The sequence below is a fragment of the Gobius niger genome (assembly GCF_951799975.1).
Source record: "Gobius niger genome assembly, chromosome: 3".
Lineage (NCBI taxonomy): Eukaryota > Metazoa > Chordata > Actinopteri > Gobiiformes > Gobiidae > Gobius > Gobius niger.
Window position 1 is genome coordinate 38,765,919 of NC_136854.1, and position 20,143 is coordinate 38,786,061.

Below are 20,143 nucleotides of genomic sequence, written 5' to 3' on the forward strand. Positions count from 1 at the left end.
AAACACTTTTCGAAACAGTTCAATGTACTTTTAATTACAAACAAGGATTCATGATGATAGAGAAATGGACTTTAGTATCGAAGGTTATGAGGTTATAAGTATGAACAGAAGATACAAGCACAGTGCGGGTGTAGAGGTGTTTGTAGACTCAAATTATGGTTAAATAATGATTGAATGGATGACATCTGAGGCCATGGTTCTCCACCGGAAAAAGGTGGTTTCCCCTCTACAGGTCGGTGGGGAGTCCTTACCTCAAGTGGAGGAGTTCAAGTATCTCGGGGTCTTGTTCACGAGTGAGGGACGGACGGAGCGTGAGATCGACAGACGGATCGGTGCGGCGTCAGCAGTGATGCGGTCGCTGTATCGGTCTGTCGTGGTGAAGAGGGAGCTGAGTCGGGGGGCAAAGCTCTCGATTTACCGATCGATCTACGTTCCCACCCTCACCTATGGTCATGAGATTTGGGTAATGACCGAAAGGACAAGATCGCGAATACAAGCGGCCGAAATGAGTTTCCTTCGCAGGGTGGCTGGGCGCACCCTTCGAGATCGGGTGAGGAGCTCAGTTACCCGGGAGGAGCTCGGAGTAGAGTCGCTGCTTCTTCACGTCGAAAGGAGCCAGCTGAGGTGGCTAGGGCATCTGTTACGGATGCCTCCTAGTTGCCTCCCACGGGAGGTATTCCAGGCATGTCCTAGTGGGACAAGGCCTCGTGGAAGACCCAGGACACGCTGGTGGGACTATGTCTCCGAGCTGGCCTCGTGTCGCCTCGGGGTCCCCCCAGAACAGCTGGAGGAGGTGTGTGTGGATCGGGAAGTTTGGGCATCTCTGCTGAGACTGCTGCCCCCGCGACCCGGCCCCGGATAAAGCGGAAGAAAATGGATGGAATGTCTTACTGTAGAAATTGCAAGGGAAAAATAGTATTGTAATTTGTATTTATAGCGCTCCTAGCTCTGATATAGATGTTTTTCTAATTGGATGCTCAAATCAGAAAGTCATGTTTGTGGGGGGCGATCTTAACATTGATCTGTTAAACCCAAATAAACATAAAAAGACTGATGAATTTATTACTTTATTTACCATAGGTTTGTTTCCTCTAATGACCAAACCGAGTAGAATTGCAACCCCTAGTGACACTTTAATTGACAGCATTTTTTCTGATGAAATGGAAAGTAATACTGTTCCAGCATCGTATATTTCTTTTGTGTTATAGTTCTTACAGCCTTTTCTTGTTCTTGGTAATGCTTTTATATTGTCCGTTTTATTTTTAAAATACCGCCGGGAAGTGCCACCGTTAGGCACTTCCTGTCTCACGTAAGAAGAGAAAGTATCAAAAGAGTTTGGGAATGTGACGTCATATCACTAAGCATTATGGGATTTGCAGCAATTGTAAACTAATGGAGATTATAAAAGTTAAAATACTGGAGTCATTGTTCACATTAACAGTGTGTTAGATGTATTTACCTGCAGTAACTCAGCAGCTGACGGAGTTGTTCCACGGCTTTTTTCTCCACTTTTGATACTGTTTTTAGCTAATGTTAGTCAATGGAAATGTATACTAACAGCTGCAAAGATGGCGGATCTCCATGGTAACTGTGGAATATTCACCTTTTTCCGCCCCGCATACTTTTGCCACTTTTTGCGTTGTCTCGGCACTTCCGTTGTACAGACACTTCCTGTCGAGCCCGAAGCCCGTTCATTTAAACGGAGAAGAGGGAAAATATTCTCCGCTCAAATCTGATGTTTAGTCGATTGATCTGTGTAAAATGGCCAATGTTCATTTGCACCAACAAGTCAACACTGCACCGTTTCTCAAATGTGACGAAAAAAAAGAAAGAAAAACAAGAAAAAAGATCAGGTGAATCAGTTTTGTAGGTCTTAGCGTTCAAATGAGGCGTCACACTGGCCTATAGGCTGCAACCTTTTACATTTGGGTCAAGAAAATGCACTCAGTTAAGGCGGGGGTAAGAGGTTAAATTATGTTGCTACTTTAGCTATTCCTCTAAGTTACACAAGCAAAGCACAAGTATCACTTTTTGTTGCGTAAAAGTAGTTGGAGACCCCCCCTGCCCAACAGACCCCATTTAAGATCAGCCACATTCATGTGTATGGGCCAAAACAAACACAAACAAGCATGTGACTTGTATGTTAATCATGTGCTAATTAGGCATGCTAATTGCTACATAAATACAATGGCTAAACATCAATACTTGCTAATATTCTCTAATCAGGCTCCGCTGATTGTCTTCAAGTTTTTGTTTCATCCTTGCAATCAAGGAGCCATTGTAAGACGCCGCCGCCCTGACATCACATACAAAAAGCTCAAATTTACACTCTGTTCTATATTATATATTTGCACCATCCATTTGCAGCGTCGCCGTCGCACTGCCGCATCAGAAATCTGTCATTCAGTAATGGTTATGATTTGAGTAAGGCTTAAACAGCCTCTTTATCCATGCAGCTAACGTAGAGCACCATTAGCATTCATTTATCTGGGGCCGTGTTCTAGTCGACCTGATTAATGAAAGGCACTTCCTTTTGTATTTTCTCTCTCCCTGCCTCATTATTTAGTAGAGCTTTATTCAAATGCACTGCTATGTTTAGTATTGGCTAACTTTACCTACACATTCTACCCAGGCAGTTTCCTTTATCAACCACACCGCAGCCCTAGATAAGATGAATTAAACAATTTAGCGTGGACTTAAGTGTAAAGTTTGTGGCCATTAATCTAATGCGATGCCCCACAACACTGTAAAAGAACAATGGAGAAGTTGCACTGAATAGCACTTGACTCCAAAAGACCTTCATCTACAATTTGAAATGATAAAACTGTATTACCAAAGGCAGACATATGGATAAAATCAATTTCTATAAGTGATTAATAAAGATCGCGGTTCCTGTGGCCTCCGTGACTAAGGGAAGGTCATCTTGGGGAAAACTCGCAAGCACCTGTCTCCTTTCATTCTGAGCAGCTGATAAGAAAAGTGCGGATGAAGGTAATTTTGGCCGGGATGGTTTTTTTCCTGGTCCAGGAGTTATCGGACTGTAAAACATGCTGTCAACTGCATCTTTAATCGGATGGAAGACAACTGCAGTGCTGCAGGAGAAGCTTCTCCGGTGCTTTGTGTTAACCGTAAGATCTCGCTTTCATGGAAGAGCACTGGTGAAGGAAGCAAAAAAAAAGGAGAGGCTGATGCATCTGCTGCTTTGATGGGGTACGTCAAGAAGGTTTGGAAAAAATGTATTTGCATAGGCAGAATGACAGTGTGAGGAGAGAGAGTGCGTTCATTGTGGCTGCCTATGATAAAAGGAAGTGAGTGGCTTTGACAGACATGAAGGTCTTCTCACTTTTATATAGCACCTTTCTACCTGCTTTAGGCACTCGTAGCACTTTACATCAAGGAATCACTCACCCATTCACACTCTCATTCACACACCGGTGTACGCAGACTCTGGAGGCAAGGTGGGTGAAGTGTCTGGCCCAAGGACACGACGACAAGGGCTCCGAACCGCCGATCCTCCGATCACAAGACGACTCGCTCTACTCCCACATGTCAAGAAATACTTCAGTGTGTTGTCGTACAGGTTACAATGCGTACTTGTCAGTCCCCCATAAAACATAAGTAATGTGATTACAATGAACATATAATAATATACAGTTGGATTTCCATAATTTCCATAACAGTACACTCAGATATAAAGGTCTTGCTTTGTGGCTCAAATGAAAGCAATAAATGAAGATTTTTTTCTTCTTAGTCTTTGCAGATCACATTTTTACACCGTAAGATCTGATACGTTCTGTATTGAGTTGCCTTGTGTACGAAGAGCATTGGAAAAAATAAAGTTGCCTTGCCTTACTAGTGCCGTTTGTTTGTTTATTCATTCATTATGTATTTGTTTGTTTGTTTTCATTCTCACTATAATAATCAGGGCCTGACCGATATATATTGGCCAGACGAAATTATCGGCCGATATTAGAATCTTTTCAGTGTCGGGTATCTGATAGAGACTTCCCATTTTCAACACCAAAGAGCTCAATCGGAGCTTTAAAATGAGCCCCCCCCCACAACGTCCAAGGCCTCAGGGGGGCGGGGAAACATTTTGGTGAAAATTGTTTGTAGACCTATTTTACATATTTTCGTTTATAAACTTTTGCGTATAATTTCATAGCCATAAGAGACAGAGAATTACTGTTTTTTGTTTTGGAATCTAATGATTTTTGTCTTTCAAACAAGCTACTAAACATAATTATACAGCGCCCCCTGCTGTCACAGTTCAACACTGACACATTTTAGAAGCTTAAGCAGTTATAAAATTTGGCCAAAAATATCAGTGGTGCATACCGGCATCGGCCAATCAAAATACCCGATAATTGTTTAGTTTAGTTAAGTGTGTTGAAAGGAGGGTGTGCAGTTGATTAAAAAAAGATGGCTGCCAGATTTAGCACTATGCTCATTTCCATCTGTAATCGTTTGACCAATGTTTCTATATATTTCTATGATTGAAACCTTTACAATAAAAATAAATGCTTAAAGGGATTATACAGAGTCATGTCCTAATGTGTAGAATGAGCCCAGACCTGTTCCCCACAACTGCCTCTAAAATCCTGCACTGTCACTCAAAACATTGTTACTTCGGGTCTGAAATGCCTTCATGCACGGGTTTAATATAGAAGGTGCAGTCACACATATGGTCTCAGGTGGCAGTAGTGAGTATCTAGTCCCTTTAACTTATATATCGGCCTTTATATCGGCTATCGTCCAGACCAACCCCCTTTATATTGGTATCGGACCCCGAAAATCCATATCAGTCGGGCCCTAATAATAATACAGGAGATTTGTGCGTGGTGTGTGTGTCTGTAATTATGGCAAAATGAATCTACAGTTGTAAAACCAGCTCATCTGTCATTTTTTTAGTTTATTTTTTCCACCTTTCTCTGCCCATTCAACTAAAATAATAATTAGCAATTGTGTGTAATCCATGCATAATTAAACATGGTTTGTCCTGACAGATGAGTCGTTTCTGCATTAATGTAATTAGGAATCATCTGCTGGCACGTGCGACGCTTCACTATGCATTGCACGCCGCGCGTCTGAAAACCAGGACTCGCGGTACATAGCTGCCATTGCGGCGTGCCATCACCACCGATTAGAGCCTAGCATATATTGAAACTGATTCCTTCTGACAAGTAATTACTCCTCTCTAACTCGTCGACACTGTGGCATCACCGGGACATCTACTTGGCACGGGCAACAAGCACAATGTCAAACATGCCTTACCTGGAGTGCATAACATGAGCAGTTGTAGGAGGGAAGTTTACTGCGCGTGGAACCCTGGCGCATTGAAGAGAGAGAGCGCGCTAGTCGTCGGGGGCAACAGGGGTATGTCTCAGGTCAATGGATTGTTGCAGACCAAGCGGCGGGCAGTAGATAAGGAGAGAGATGGGAGGAGAAATGGGCATCCGAGCACACAATGTAATAGCTGTCTGCCTGAGCCTGATGAGGTGGCCTGGGAGTAGACCCCGGACAGCTGCGGAGGAGAGTTCTGTGTGTAACCAAAGGAGATGGTGAACCGAGGGAAAGGTGGGAAAGAAATGCATATGTGATACTGGGCATCTTGCACTTTTTTGTATCGACTAAATAACTTGGAAGGCAGTAGAGTAGCTATACTAGATCATTGTGTGTGTTTAATAAAAATCACCTGTAAAACTGAACTACAATGTCATGCTGTACCTCTACACACTATCCACTGAATTCGAGGGCACTATCTATTAGAGATGCATTGACCCAGCTTTTTTTGCTTCCAATACCAATAGTGATACTGGGGATTTGAGTATCTGCTGATATCCGATATACCAAGAAACAGGATATCTATCTATCTATCTATCTATCTATCCATCTATCCATCTATCCATCCATCCATCCATCCATCCATCCATCCATCCATCCATTCATCCATCCATCCATCCATCCATCATCCTTCCTTCCATCCATCCATCCATCCATCCATCCATCCATCATCCTTCCTTCCTTCCATCCATCCATCCATCCATCCATCCATCCATCCATCCATCCATCCATCCATCCATCCATCCATCCATCCTTCCTTCCTTCCTTCCTTCCTTCCTTCCTTCCTTCCTTCCTTCCTTCCTTCCTTCCTTCCTTCCTTCCTTCCTTCCTTCCTTCCTTCCATCCATCCATCCATCCATCCATCCATCCATCCATCCATCCATCCATCCATCCATCCATCCATCCATCCATCCATCCATCCATCCATCCACTAATGGAAACACATTTAACAAGAATTACTGGACTTTTCTACAGTAAATATCCTTGAAATAAATTGGTCGGATCATTACAACTTGTAGCTACGTAATAAATAGCCTATGTCAGATCAGTTATTCTCTAAAGCAGTACTAAGTAACTTGTTTACCATAATAAGTCATTTTGCGTAGTCCCTCTGGGGGTAATACAAGTGTTAATGCGATGATTGGGGGGTCTTTCATCTCCCCCAGTGTCTCTGGCCAGAAATCCACACTTGCATATTCTCTGCCTACGGGTCGGAGGCTCCAATACACACTAATGGGATCATGAAGAAGAAGCAAACAGGCTAACAGGCAAAGCTAGCTGTGAGCTGGCGCTACTTAAACAGTATTTACAGCCAAGTTGGAGTGAAAGCAATTCTCTCCATTGTGTAATTGGATGTACAATATCCCTCTCTCTCCCTTTGTCTTTTCTGTCAGCGTAATATTTACTCTCAAAGACAAATAATGAGTAAAAACTGTAACATGCCACGACACCTGCAGTGGCGCTTATGGCCTGTAGCAGCATGAGTTACTTAGTACTGCTTTAACAGCATTTCATAAACTAAAATAGAAACACTTGGCCACTACAGCAGATTTTATTGTATTAGGTGATCCACTTTAGGTGACCCAATCATAGTTTCTGTCCCAGCTTTACATACATAGCATGCCGTTGCTAACCACGGCATTTTGCGGGGTGATCAAAAATACATTTGTGGAGGTTAAATCTAACTCAGCATTTGAATTCTCCAGGTTGAAGGTTCTGCACTTCAAAATTAGGTGCAGCATGCCCATATTCACTGAGATTTAGTTGGTGAAAGTTGTGTTTTTAAAACAATGAAAGCCAAAACGAAATCTGTGAATCCCTACTTCCTATGTTCATTAATTCATCAATTTGTTTTTTAATTTACATACTGTATACTACTTGGGTACATCTAGGTATTTACACATATTGTAATGTAGATAAAGGCAGGTCTGGCTATTGTATGCGTCTCCATATTCCCTTATCTTTTTTCTCCATCCCATGAATCCACAAACAAAACAACACAAATCATATGGGAGAGAGCATTGTCTCACTTTCACTCACTCCTCCACTCTGTCTGTGTCTGCAGTGCTTAGGTGAGGTGAGGAAGATGCCGCTGTCCACAGTATAAAGATACAGCTTCACCGGTGAAAGGTGATAGGGCCGGCCTGTGCAAACGCCGGCCTGATGGGCTCTCCGCTCAAAGTCTATTTAGCCAGAGTAATGAAGTGCGTCTGCTGTCGGCACAAATATGAGCTCGGCAGATAGTCAGACAGACGCTCGGCCGGCCACCTCGGCTCACCCTGAACCGAGGCAAGGAGACGAGATGATTCAGCGCAAATCATCCCCCTGTTTGGACCGACCGGGCACCTTGATGGACACCCAGAGCAGGCCGGGGTCAAAGCAGCTGATATGAAGACCCACCCACAGGTCAGTGTGCTCGCCCTGTGCGCCGAGATTAGTCATTATCTCGGAACGGATGGGCGTTGAGATGCACTGTTTACAAACAGATATTGGGGTCAGTGGATAGGGAAACAAAATCATAGTTTATCGCAGCGTTTGGGAGATTTATAATACTATTATTCCCTTTTTCCGTGACAAACGTTAACATTTAAAGCCATTTAAATAATGTAAAATGTTGTAAATGTATAAGTTTAAATGTTATGGAGATGTGTTCAAGGAAAAAACTACATACGTATTTTTTATAAGGTACCGCTCTGTCAAATGCTTCACTGATCTCCATTTAAACAGTTTCTTTCCCCAAGATGTGATCACACAATCAAAGCACTTTAAATATTTGTATGGATTTTTTTGTACAGCATTTTATCTTAACATTTTTAGGTGGCATTTGTTTGTTGGTTTTATGTTGTGTCCATTTGTGTGCAGACATTGCACTTTGAGCTCCTTGCACATTTTTTCCAATGTGGGTTTACACTGTAAATGGCTAATAATGTGAATCTGAATATTTTGGGTGAAAATTAGATGTACATTAAAGGCTTATAAACCAAACCAAACAACAAAAATAAGATCTTCTGTCTTCAGTCATCGTTATAAGGGTTATGTAATTTACAATAATGCTAGGAGAATATGGAAATGTGAAAAACTCTACAAAATGATATAGTTAAAATGGATAGTAACATCTCAATTACTGTATATTGTCTATGGAAACTGTTCTCTTTTTATAAAACCATGATACTTTTCTATTGGGTGACCCTAACTTTCTCCTTGGTCACATGGTATGGGAGCTCCTCTGTTAGAAACAAAAATGCCCTGAATCAGCTGGTCAAGTGGTCAAGTAAAGTCATCGGCCTCAGAACAGTTTGGACTCTGTACAACAGACAGTTAAAGGGGCTGGATGCAACTTTTGAAGTGGAAAAAAAATCTTAAAGTGGGGGTATTATGCAAAATCGACTTTTTCAAGCTTTACATCATGTTATTATGTCATTCCCTCATTAAAAACATGCCTGAAGTGTTGCCTTGGCACATTCACGTAATTTTGAGTAATCTGTAAAAACTCTGATGGCGGCCATTTTAGGGATAGGTTTGCCTGAGTCCTCCTAGGAACGCCCCCACCTCCTGGAGACGCCTCCGAGCTTTCGTCACCAGCCGAGTAACCAACCACTGCTCCTCAGCAGAACCCCCTCCCCACTGATGCCACAGACAGCGTGTGGAGGGGGCGTGTCGGAAAGAGTCAGAGGTTCTTAAAGAGACAGAGGCCTATTTCAAGACATTCGCTACAGCCATTTTGAGAGAGCAATTTTATACAAGGCAGTTATTCTAATTTACTGCATTTACAGACCAACAGAAGGTTTGGTCATCATTGTAGTGGGATATAGACTGGTGCTATGTGATTGAAAAAAGCATAATACCCCCTCTTTAATATTTGTGCATATTTGACCTTTCAGTGACTCAGTGGCGTTATGGGTGCAGCTTTGCACCTTTGCTTTCCCTCACAGTGGCCTTCATGACGCTCCAGTATTCATCCGTTTTAGGGGTTCGTACCAGAAACTTGCCAGAAACCCCAAAACAATTGACTATGGAGCGTCATGTAGGCCACTGTGAGGGAAAGCAAAGGTGCCATGCTGCACCCATAACGCCACCGAGTGACTAAAAGTTTGAATACGCACAAATATCAAGTTTTGATTGTTCACCTAAAAAGTTACATTGTGCAGCTTTAAAGAGGATGACACGAAGCATCCTAAAAGACTCTGAGCACCTTTTGCATTGGGAGTTTTGTTTGCTTCCTTCTGGGCATTGGTTTGTTTCTGTTGCCATTTCCTTGATGAACAAGTCGGGATCAAATCGTCCCTGACAGGGCTTTTTATCTCTTTTTTTTATCATATGGTCCAACTGACTTAAACTTCTGTGGTATCTTTAGTAAAAGCACATCCTGTTAGTATCTGGAGCACTCACTTTCTTTGTATAATGTATTTTAATAAAATTACCTTTACAGGTGCAAATAAAGCAACCTAACCTAACTTTAACACACACTTCATATCTTATAACATAACGAATACTGGCTGTTTGATTTCATTCACATTATAGGGTTGTAGTTACTATGAGTAATTTGAACTATCCTGGTGCCTGCATGCAAACACCCAGTCCGGGTCAAATCAACTGATATGACTGTCAGCGCCACCTATGGGTCACTGCTCTCGCTTTGATTTCTTTGTAAACTGTATTATCTCTGGATGGATGGCTTTTAGACATTTTAAGTACACAGTTTACTTTGGAGTTCAGTCTGGCCTTGAGAAGCATTTCAAAGTTAGAAGTATAGGTCTTTTTTTTTTTTTTGCCGTGACCTATTTCAATCAAGGTTATGTATGCACAGACAGCTCTGTTAAAAAGAAAATAAGTCTCCAATCGTTGCCCTTGTTCTTTACTATTTTTAAAACTAAAATTGAACATTGCCGCCTGTGCCGCGTTAATTGGCTGGAGCTGTAATGCAGAGCAAGATTTAGTGAAGAACCGGATTCCTCCAGGGGCGACTTTAGCCTTACAATGATTATTTAGTGAGGAGATGGGTATACACTGATAAACACCCTCGCATTCAAGAGAAAAACTAGCAGAGAACCAAAGATAATTTGAGCTTCCCAAAGAACCGGGGTCAACGGCACACTATATGTTATTTTTAAATTGTGGCTACAACCAAAGTCAGGCTCCAGACGCCGCGTGTTTATCTACATCTCGTGTCATTCACTCGCGGTGTTTATTTGCAAAAAGTATTTAACTAGATCAGTATAAACATCTCAATTTGAGCATAATAATCCAAATTTTAGTTGTTTTGACTGGTTAAGAAGTTGTTGGACATTTGTCCTAGATTATTTCACTTGTTCTGAGATGTTTCTGACTCGTTTCGATACATTTCGTCCTTATTTCAGGTAATTTTCTTTGCCAATGGGGTAAGAAAATTGGTCTTATCTCATTGGCAACTTTACTTTCTTATTTCAAGCGAGATTTACCCTAGAACTGGTCTGAAATGTCCTCAAACAAGCAAAGTAAACTTGGTCCGATCAGGAAAAGTGTCTAAATGAGTGAAAACCGCTCAAAACAAGATACATTTCCTCAGTTCAAGTCATTTAAGCCAATGCTTGATATTTACTTTTTGTAGTGTGTGGTCCCGGTCATTGCTTTTGTGCTGGTGTTGTGTTTTGTTGCTAATCATAAGTGCAGTGAGAGGATGGCTCACTCTGTGGAGAAGATTCCAAAATAAACGACACTGCCCGATACTGTATCTGTCGGATGTATTTTTCAATCTTTGTCCCCCGTCTCCCTGTAAGACCCGCGACCTGTGTTTCTGGAACTACGGCTTAAGATTTTCCCCGTGATGACTGATCTTTTATCTCAGACAAACTGTGCAGTGTATACACCAGGCTTCTCCATCTAAAGTTCTTTATATACACTATAAAGTAAAACAGATTCATGTCAGTGCATCTGTGATCGATATGAATGATGGTATGGCATGGTTAGCACTCTGTCCTCACAACAAGATACATGGATTCCCTGATAGTGTCGGCTTTTCTACGTGAGCTCACCCAGAGTCTGGACACAGATGCGTCACTGTGTCAGATCAATCAAACACATATGCCCCTGAGAGCAAAAAAAAGATTTACATATTTTGATTTGACTAAATTTGTCAAATAATATTGAAAGGGTTAAAATAAGTTTGAACAAAAGCTTTTTTGCACAACCCATGATACATTTTACCTATCTAAATTCAGTACAATGTAATGGGCTTTGTAACAATGTGTAATAAGTTGTACCTATGGGTTAGATACACAGTGAAATAATATGTATTTGTTGTTTGCAGGTACACAATGTAATAAGGCATAATTCTAACTCTAACCCTAACCTTAAGCCTTAAGTGTCCTATTACATTATGTACTTATAAGTACTAATACAAGTTATTCCATTTTGTACGTATTACAGTTATTACAGTTATTATGTAGTACAAGTTATTACAGATTGTTACAGAGCACATTATATTGTACTTAATTTAGTTAGGTACAATGTATCAAGGTCGTGTAAAATAAAGTACTACTGCTTTTTGTTATACCTAGTGTCTTTCTAAAAGAACCTTAAAACCTATTTGGTTAAAATAAGCATTTTACAATACTAGCTCGATATAGGTGAATTATGTGAGTCATAAAGTAATTTTTCCTGTATTGAGATATCTGACATTAATCAATCAATATCAGATCAATGTAATTTAAGAGAGTTAATATATTAAATGAAATGTTTTATTTCAGGTTAATGATCATGGTTTGGCCTTTCTTTAATAAGTGCATGTAATTGAATGTAAAGTGACCCTCCTCACATATGTTTTCACTGGTGTGACATTGTGTCTGGGATATGAGTGTGTTACTGAGCAGTGATGGGCTCTGTTTTATCTGTGCTCACACACAAAACCTTTTCTTCATAACCCCTGAGTTCTTCCCTCATAATGGACTCTAGTGCTACAGCACAGACTCAGGCCGACTGTGTCCTCAGCTGATGCTTCTTCTTCTTCTTCTTCTGAACCTCCGCTTTTCAAACACTGGACATTCAGCTCATCTTCTCTCAGCTCCAAGGCTGAATCTATTGTCTGTAATTAATACAACATGTTCTCATTGTATCAATGTCCACTCCAGAGGACATAAATGTGCTGGGTCTTAGGAGGATAGGACGTATTTGGACGCAACATTGAATATTAAGTGGAAGAGTGTTCCACAGTGTTATCACTTATATTATATTTAATGTTTCCAGTTTCATTTAATTCATTTCCAGTATTAAGACATTTGTGGCTACAAATTACAAAAGCTAATCACGGACTGCCATTGTATGCAGTCAAAACAGAAATACTTAAGGGTATAAAGTGAAATAATTGGGTTAACCATCATCAAAACATTGAACAACAGCCTCATTGTGACCTAAATGTGTTTAATTATTTGCCAAGACGTATATACAGCTCTGTGCAGACAAAAACCATTATGATGTTTGCCCTGGAGAAGATGGTGCTAAAAGGGATGTCTGTCTTTATTTTCTTTGACCTCATTTTGCAAGTAAATAGTCCTGATAGTTTGTGGGGTTGGATTTGAATCAGTCCCCCCCGTAGGGCGTGTATCCAACGGCGCAGTGTTTCATCCGTCACATGCTTTGGTCTCTTTGTAAAGTGACCGTATCCCGTGACAGATCATCACTGTATTTAGGCCGATACGCATTCCCCCTATGACCTCCCACATCCCCCCCCCCCCCTCCCTCCGCCCTTTCAAATTCTTAAGTCTTTGGTGTCTATAAGAAATGATTCCAACCCATATGAAGATCACACCGGAGTGAACTATAAGGATCCAGATGTAGGCTACGTTTTTGATACGGACAGACGGCTGGAGACCCAAAAGAAGTCAAAAAATAAGTTTGTTTTTTTGATGAGCTATTGGGGTCAGGGAATGAGGGAAGTGGAGCAAAACCGCGGTGGCTGCATCTTGAAAGGCCCCCATAAGAATCACATGGGAGGGCTGAAGATCGTTTTATGACAATCCATGTATGTGTCCGTCCACGCTTCAAGTCGGTCTGAAATTATAAACAAGCTTTTCCCTCCGAAATGAGATCGCCAAGTCAGTTCGGCCGCATGGGATCGAGTCGTTTGCACTGGCCCCGAACCTGAATAAATTGAGAGTGTCATAGGACAAGATAGACAATAGTCATCTCACAGTGGAGAAACGTACTCATTCTTTGCAAAATGTGATCTGCTCCAATGACACTACAAATGTCAGACAATACTCAACTGTTTAAGTTTAAAGGTGCGAAAACCAAACTTATTTCTGCGGAATTGACCTTTCTGTGACACAATGGCTGCATGGGTGGTTAAGCTTTCCATCACGGTGGCCTGTACAACTCTCCAGGGTTTTGTAGGTTTTGTGAGGGGTCCATCAGAAGTGAAAACTCTACAAACAATAGGCCATACGCTGCGAGCACAACATGATTTCTTTGGAGGCACTGATCTTCCTGGCTTCGTTATTTCTCTATGAGTCTTCGTCTTGTCTAAAGCCGGGTGTACACTGCACGATTTTGTCCGTCGTAGCTGAAAATCGTAGGTCGTACAGTGAGAAAGGTTTAAAATAGAACACTTGTACGACCAAAGACGAGCTGCGATCGACGTTGTGTTATATTTTGGAAGGCTGGTCTCAGATTGAGCCATCCTCTCGCCGCAACGAGGATCTGTGTCAGTGTCCCGTCAGAGCCAGAGTCATAAGCAGCAGAGGCCAGGCGTGAGCGGGTCCGGCTCCGCCTTTTACACAAATTTCCACGCACTTTTCCGTGGAAACACACACCTGCAGCAGCCTGATATTCACTACGAAAAACTTTGATCGTAGCTAGAGCTGAAAGATGTATCATCATCGTATCGATATCGAGATGTGAACATTCAAGATATTAATATCGAAAAAGCAAGGTATAAACAATATAGATTTGCATCAATAAAACTGATGTTTTAATTTTTCTGAAAAATACTTGGTTTTCACCGAACCCTTAGTTACTATATCGTATCGTATTGATATCGAGATATCTGGCATAAATATCGAGACATGAAATTTTATCTGTATCGTTCAGCCCTAATCGTACCTATGATTCTCTCTTTGAACCATCGCACACTGGAGACGAGTGCAGGCTCACGATTTTAAAATCCCCATGTTGTTCAATGTGACAATCAAAACATCTTAAAGCAACAGGCCACCGTTTTGACATACTGAGATATGTTCTTACCTGAGCTTAGACGAGTTGATGTGTACCTGTCTGATCTTTGTGTGTGCCCTCAGTCACGCAAAACGACCAAAGATGTTGTTAGCATTTGGCCTCCAATGTATTCCTATAGCTCCAAACGGAGGTGAAGTTGGAAGCAACCGCGCTCTTCCACGAGCATGCACAAAGACCAGACAGGTACGTATCACTCGTCTAAGCTCCGGCAAGAACATATCTCAGTATGTAAAAACGGACAAAAAAAATTTGCACAGTGTACTCCAGCCATAAAAAACAAATAGTTCAAGATTCCAATGCAGGCAGTGAGTTACTGGAGGACAGTCCCAGCATCATGTTAAAAAACATTGCATCATCGCGTTTTTTCTCTTGAAGCAAACCGCTTACACTAATTAAAAATTATAATAGCACAAAGATTTTGAACGAGCCACTCACAAAATAATCGACCTGTCTCGTATAAATACTTTTTAGTTTAATTTGTGTGGCAATGTTTCTCAATGCTAGCCTTTAGCTCTGAGATAAAAAGTCTTAAATCAATGAACACAAGTAATTACATCCAACGTAATGTTTTCAACACGTAGCCATCAGTATCTCTCTGTCTGTGATGTTTTCTTGAACTATTCATTGATTTGTGACATCGCTTTAAGGAACAGGCCACAGTTTTTCCATACTGAGATATGTTCTTACCTGAGCTTAGACGAGTTCATTTGTACCTGTCTGGTCTTCACCCGTGCCCTCAGTCATGTAAACATAGCACAGACGGCGTTGAAGTACTCCTGTTATTATTACGCCTTACAATATAGTTCCCCTTTTTATCCGCTTAGAAAATCCACATTGTTTAATTTTGTGTAACTATACTTGAATCGTGTAACTCTTAACGTTACCATATTTAAATACATGGAAGAGCTTGGTAGCTTCTATCTTCACCTCGTTTGGAGCTATAGAGGAGAGGAGGAGAGGCTAAATGCTAACAACGTCTGTGCTGTGTTTACGTGACTGAGGGCACGAGTGAAGACCCGACGGGTACAAATGAACTCGTCTAAGCTACGGTAAGAATATATCTCAGTATGGAAAAACGGTGGCCTACTCCTTTAAGCTTATTGGGAAAACAGCAAGAGAGGAGGGCAGCGGCACACAGAGATCGCACTCGGAAATAATTTGAATGCATTTAAGCCCCGCTCCTGGAACCGCCACCTTAACGTGGTGGAGGGGTTTGAGCACCCAAATGATCCTGGGAGCTCTGTTGCCGGGGGCTTCGTGCCCCTGGTAGGGTCTCCCATGGCGAACAGGTCCATAGGTGACAGGTCGGACAAAGAGCGGTTCAGAAGCCCCTTATGGGAGACCAACAGGCCTGAGAACTGTGAGGCCGTCCTTCTGTGGACCCACCACCTGCAGGAGGAGCCATGGGGGCTGGTGCTATGTGATTTGGAAAGCTCCAACAGCTGCCCCCACGACCCGGCAATGGAAAAGTGGAAGAAAATGGATGGATGGATGGATGGATGGATGGATGGATGGATGGATGGATGGATGGATGGATGGATGGAAGCCTATTGATCCTGTAGCATCATAGCGGCTACTGTGATGGAAAACAAAGGCGCCGTGCTCGACTCTCATACAGCCGCTCGGCCCCTACAAGGTCAAACATGCACACATTTTTGCAATGCACCTTTAAATACTGTAGTGTAATACATGAAAGTAGATTATTAGTGTTATTATTATTATTATTTTCTCTTGTCCCTGTTCCTGTCATTGAGGGTCTGGCGTCTCTCCAAGCTGCTTCAGGCGTGACTCAAAGTTTACCACGGATAAACAAGCCGGTCAACATATACCGACATCAAATAAAGAATCTATGTGACAGAAGTCGCCTTTGTGCTGCCGACTCCACTGACCGAAGTGTGTTCTGTTTCTTTTCCACGCAGCGCGTTAAGTCTTGAGAGACAAAATCTTCAAAGTCTAGAAAAACTGACTGATATTTCCTGTTCAAATGCAACAGAAGACACAGCGGAAGAGTTGAATGACACTGTTTATTTATCAGCACTTGACCTGCGTGTGTTTGTGTGTGCACACTCCACTCTAATGAACGCCGTGTGGAAATGCAAAAAAGTTGAGTCTGTTTAAGTTATGTTGGGATAAATCTCCTTCCTGTACATGTACACATAAGTAGATAAAAAAAAAAGATACACAACTGAACGGGTGTATTTGCTACACACAAGAAGGCCCAGTGAAAAGGTGAAAAGCAACAATAAGAAATGTCACCAACTTATTCATCGCTCAGTGCGACAGGATTTTGCTTTTTTGGCCTTATTTGTATTGATACACCTGTAGTCGACTGATGTAGTACCAGATTGAATGACATTATGAAATGTAAACTAACCAATGGTTACACAGTTTTCAGAAAAAAAAAGGATATTGTATATATAGTTTTATATATATAGTTTTATATTCATTTATAAGCTTTTTAAAATAGCACAGTAAACACTTTTCACACATGATAAAAACCACTGAGGGTGTCTGATTGTTTATGTATGAGCCACCGCAACCCGGTTCTGGGTCGTTTCACTTTCTGGGCAGTCAGCTCAGGAAGGAAGTCGCTTGAAAACATTCATAATTGTGAGATTTTATTGATAAACTGCACATTTAAGCAATATTTTGTTCTCCATGTGTCCTTCCTGAAGTGGCTAAACTGGAAAAAAAAAAAATAAGAAAGAAGGCTGCACCCGACTGGAGAAGCATTGCCCTGTCTAAGTGTAATACATTAGAGTCTGCACACGTGAACCACACAGAGAGAGAGAACGGAAACCAAAAAAGAAGAAGTTATAGAAAGACAGTCAAGTCAAAAAAACGCAGATACAGAATTATACTACTGCACATCACCAGCTCTGCCCCTGCTGTACATCGCCTGCCCCTTCACTGTCCTGTCCGGGGCGCCTGACACACACTCCGAGTCTCTGAGTCTCTGTACAGTTGTAGTGACCGTAAAAATAGCTAAAGGGTTCCGTGTGAATTTTGTACAGAAACATTTTTTTTTTCCTTTTGTTTTGTTCTTCATGTAAACAGGCACACACAGATCTCCAGAGGCCCACCCTTGTTGTTTTGTTTTGTTTTTTTTCTTAAATAAAAAAGGAAAATACTTGAGAGGCAAAAAAAATCCCTCAATCCTTGGTGTGGGATGGTTCTCCTGCAGTTCGTCGTCTGTTTGCTGATGACATTGTGTTGTTCACCGATGTGTCTCGGCCTGATCTCAGTCCTGCTGAGAGGAATGTAAGGCCTCAGATTGCTCCTTCTTCAGCTCCTCTGTTAATTCCTCTGATTCCTCCCCCGGCGACCACTGCGCAGCCCGGGCTTTTGTTACACTTGGCCACACGAGATAATGAAGTTTAACCGAGGCAGCAGTTGTCCAGGTTACAGTTTCCTACTGTCTTTTTCAGTCTCGCTCACATCAGCGTCGCTGTTTTCAATACAGTGATTCACGCCGTTTCCGACAGGTCCACGTGGAACGAGCTAGCAAATCCTTTTGCGGGCTGCGAAGACACAAGAACACGTGTTAAGACAAACGACACTGGTCCCTCGAGACGCTTCATGTTGAAACACCGTCTCCTGAAGGATACATGCCACAAAGGAGTCTCGCTACCTCCATCTAAAGCTATTTATAGCCCACATATGTCTAAAAAGGGCTTCTGTAAAATGGTCAAAACTAAATTGGGAATTTGCAAAAACACGTCCGTCAGTGGAGATAAATGGGGAGAATTTGGCAGCTGCACAATGCATGGAGAGAAAATACACACAGCATTAATTGGTTCATTAATTATCTATAAATGTGTGATTAAACATTTATGAACGCTCTATCAAGGCAGCCTTGGTGATCAGAGCGATACTGAGAGAAGATGGGGCTATTTTTAAAAGTAGAACATCGGGTCTGTTTGTTAATAGAGCCTCAGCCTGTGGGGCCGTATCTTCTACAGACTGGCAAACTACAAAACCTTCAGCTTTTGCGGCGAGAAGTCAATTTATTTTAGCGGGCTACGGAAAAAAAAACACACGTAGATATTGAAACAAATAAATCTGTGAGTTTTAAGGACGAGTGAATAAGAAGGGCATTCATCCTAACCCTGGGAGGCAGAGGAGATGAGCAGTCGCACGCGGCTGCTATATTTGGAGCGAAACGGGCGCCACCACCTAAAGGCTAAATAGCAATTATTTTTCTCACAGTCTCGACGCGTACGCGGGAAACTGCTGTTTGCTCAGGCTAAAATAAACAGAGATATCATTCTTATCATTTACCTGCAAAAGTACAACGGGAATCCAAGGAAATTTGGGGGAAAGTGTTGAATATAAATGTGGAAATAAAATTGTATTGAGCGTTTTACTCTCGTTTTAACCCCCCGTGCATTTTCTCCAGTTCGGCTTTACTTAAATCTAAAAGCGTCTTGACTGGAGCTTACAGCCTATAAGACAGTGTAATGCCTGATTTGAAAGCTGAGTAGGGATGGGCGGATCGATTCCACAGTATTGATATATCGAAATCAAACGGCTACTTTTTAAGCATCGATATTGGGCAAAAAGTATCTATAATAATTTGTCTATGTAAAAAGAAAGCGTGGCAGCAATTTTAAACATAAAAGGACGATTTACATCTTTGTTCTGAGCCAAAACAGTCCACAGCAGCAGGGGATTGAACTGAGCCAGCCATATCATTCTGGTTTAGATTCTGTTTGTCATTAAAGTATTCATTTTAAACTTATTTACGTATTTAATTTCACATTAACATTGATTAATTAATAAGTAATATCATTTTAATGTACCTATTATTAATGTATATTGATTGAAATACATTCACCCATATAATATGACCAGTATCGGTATCGGTATCAACAAAAATGACCACGAAAGTATCGGTATCGTATTGATGTGGTATCGCCCATCCCTAAAGCTAAGACCTACAAAAGTGATCTAAGATTTTTCCTTGCGTTGTCGCTGCAATTATGCCACATTTATGTCACGTAATTTTGCTATGTGGTCGCGTTTCTTTTGCTTTTTCATCACTTTTAATTTTTTGTCGCTTTTTCGCTGCTATTTTGCAGTGTTTTCACCAATGGCCGCTGGTTTCTCTGCTTTATGACCGACGCGACGTTGGGGGCTGCCATTGCCCGCCATTGCTGCAGTACCTCCATATATGGGCGGCAAAACAAGCTAGTTTACCAGTAAAAAGCTTTGCACTTTCCACACATTCTAAGCAGCTGTATAGCCTGGTTTCTAATGTTTTGGGACTTTCTACAGCTAGATATTCCTCCTGTGATAACGCTGGGTTAGCTACAATTAAAGAAACCAGGCTGGTTTTCGTAAGGAACATTTTAGAAGTCTCATAAAACTATTGAGGGCCGGACTTTGATTGACAGGCCGTTAGCATTAGCTCTAATGGTGCGATTAACCGAACTTCTTACAACACGAGGGCCAAGTCTACAGTGAATATCCCGCCCTTATGCCCTTTTTAGGAACATGCTCCATCAGAGCTGGGGAGGAGGAGTCTGTAAATCCGCCATGATTTCCCTTTTAAACGTGGTCATTATGGTAAACGGGGAGGAGTGAGGAGGCG

The 20,143-nt window shown here is 41.7% G+C and overlaps 1 protein-coding gene and 1 long non-coding RNA gene across 5 annotated transcripts in view; both read right to left on the minus strand.

The window, feature by feature from the left end:
* Nucleotides 1-20,143, minus strand: part of LOC306960926 — a 1,017,426-nt gene that overhangs the window by 861,418 nt on the left and 135,865 nt on the right. The gene's annotated exons all lie outside the window — the stretch shown is intronic.
* The window catches only part of LOC306960774 (protocadherin-10-like), a 44,822-nt gene continuing 42,657 nt past the window's right edge, over nucleotides 17,979-20,143 (minus strand). For all 3 annotated transcript variants that reach the window (XM_079553307.1, XM_079553306.1, XM_079553304.1), the window contains exon 5: nucleotides 17,979-18,071. In XM_079553307.1, coding sequence (XP_079409433.1) covers nucleotides 18,018-18,071 — 54 coding nt within the window. In that variant the 3' untranslated portion in view covers nucleotides 17,979-18,017. The remainder of the gene's footprint in view (nucleotides 18,072-20,143) is intronic.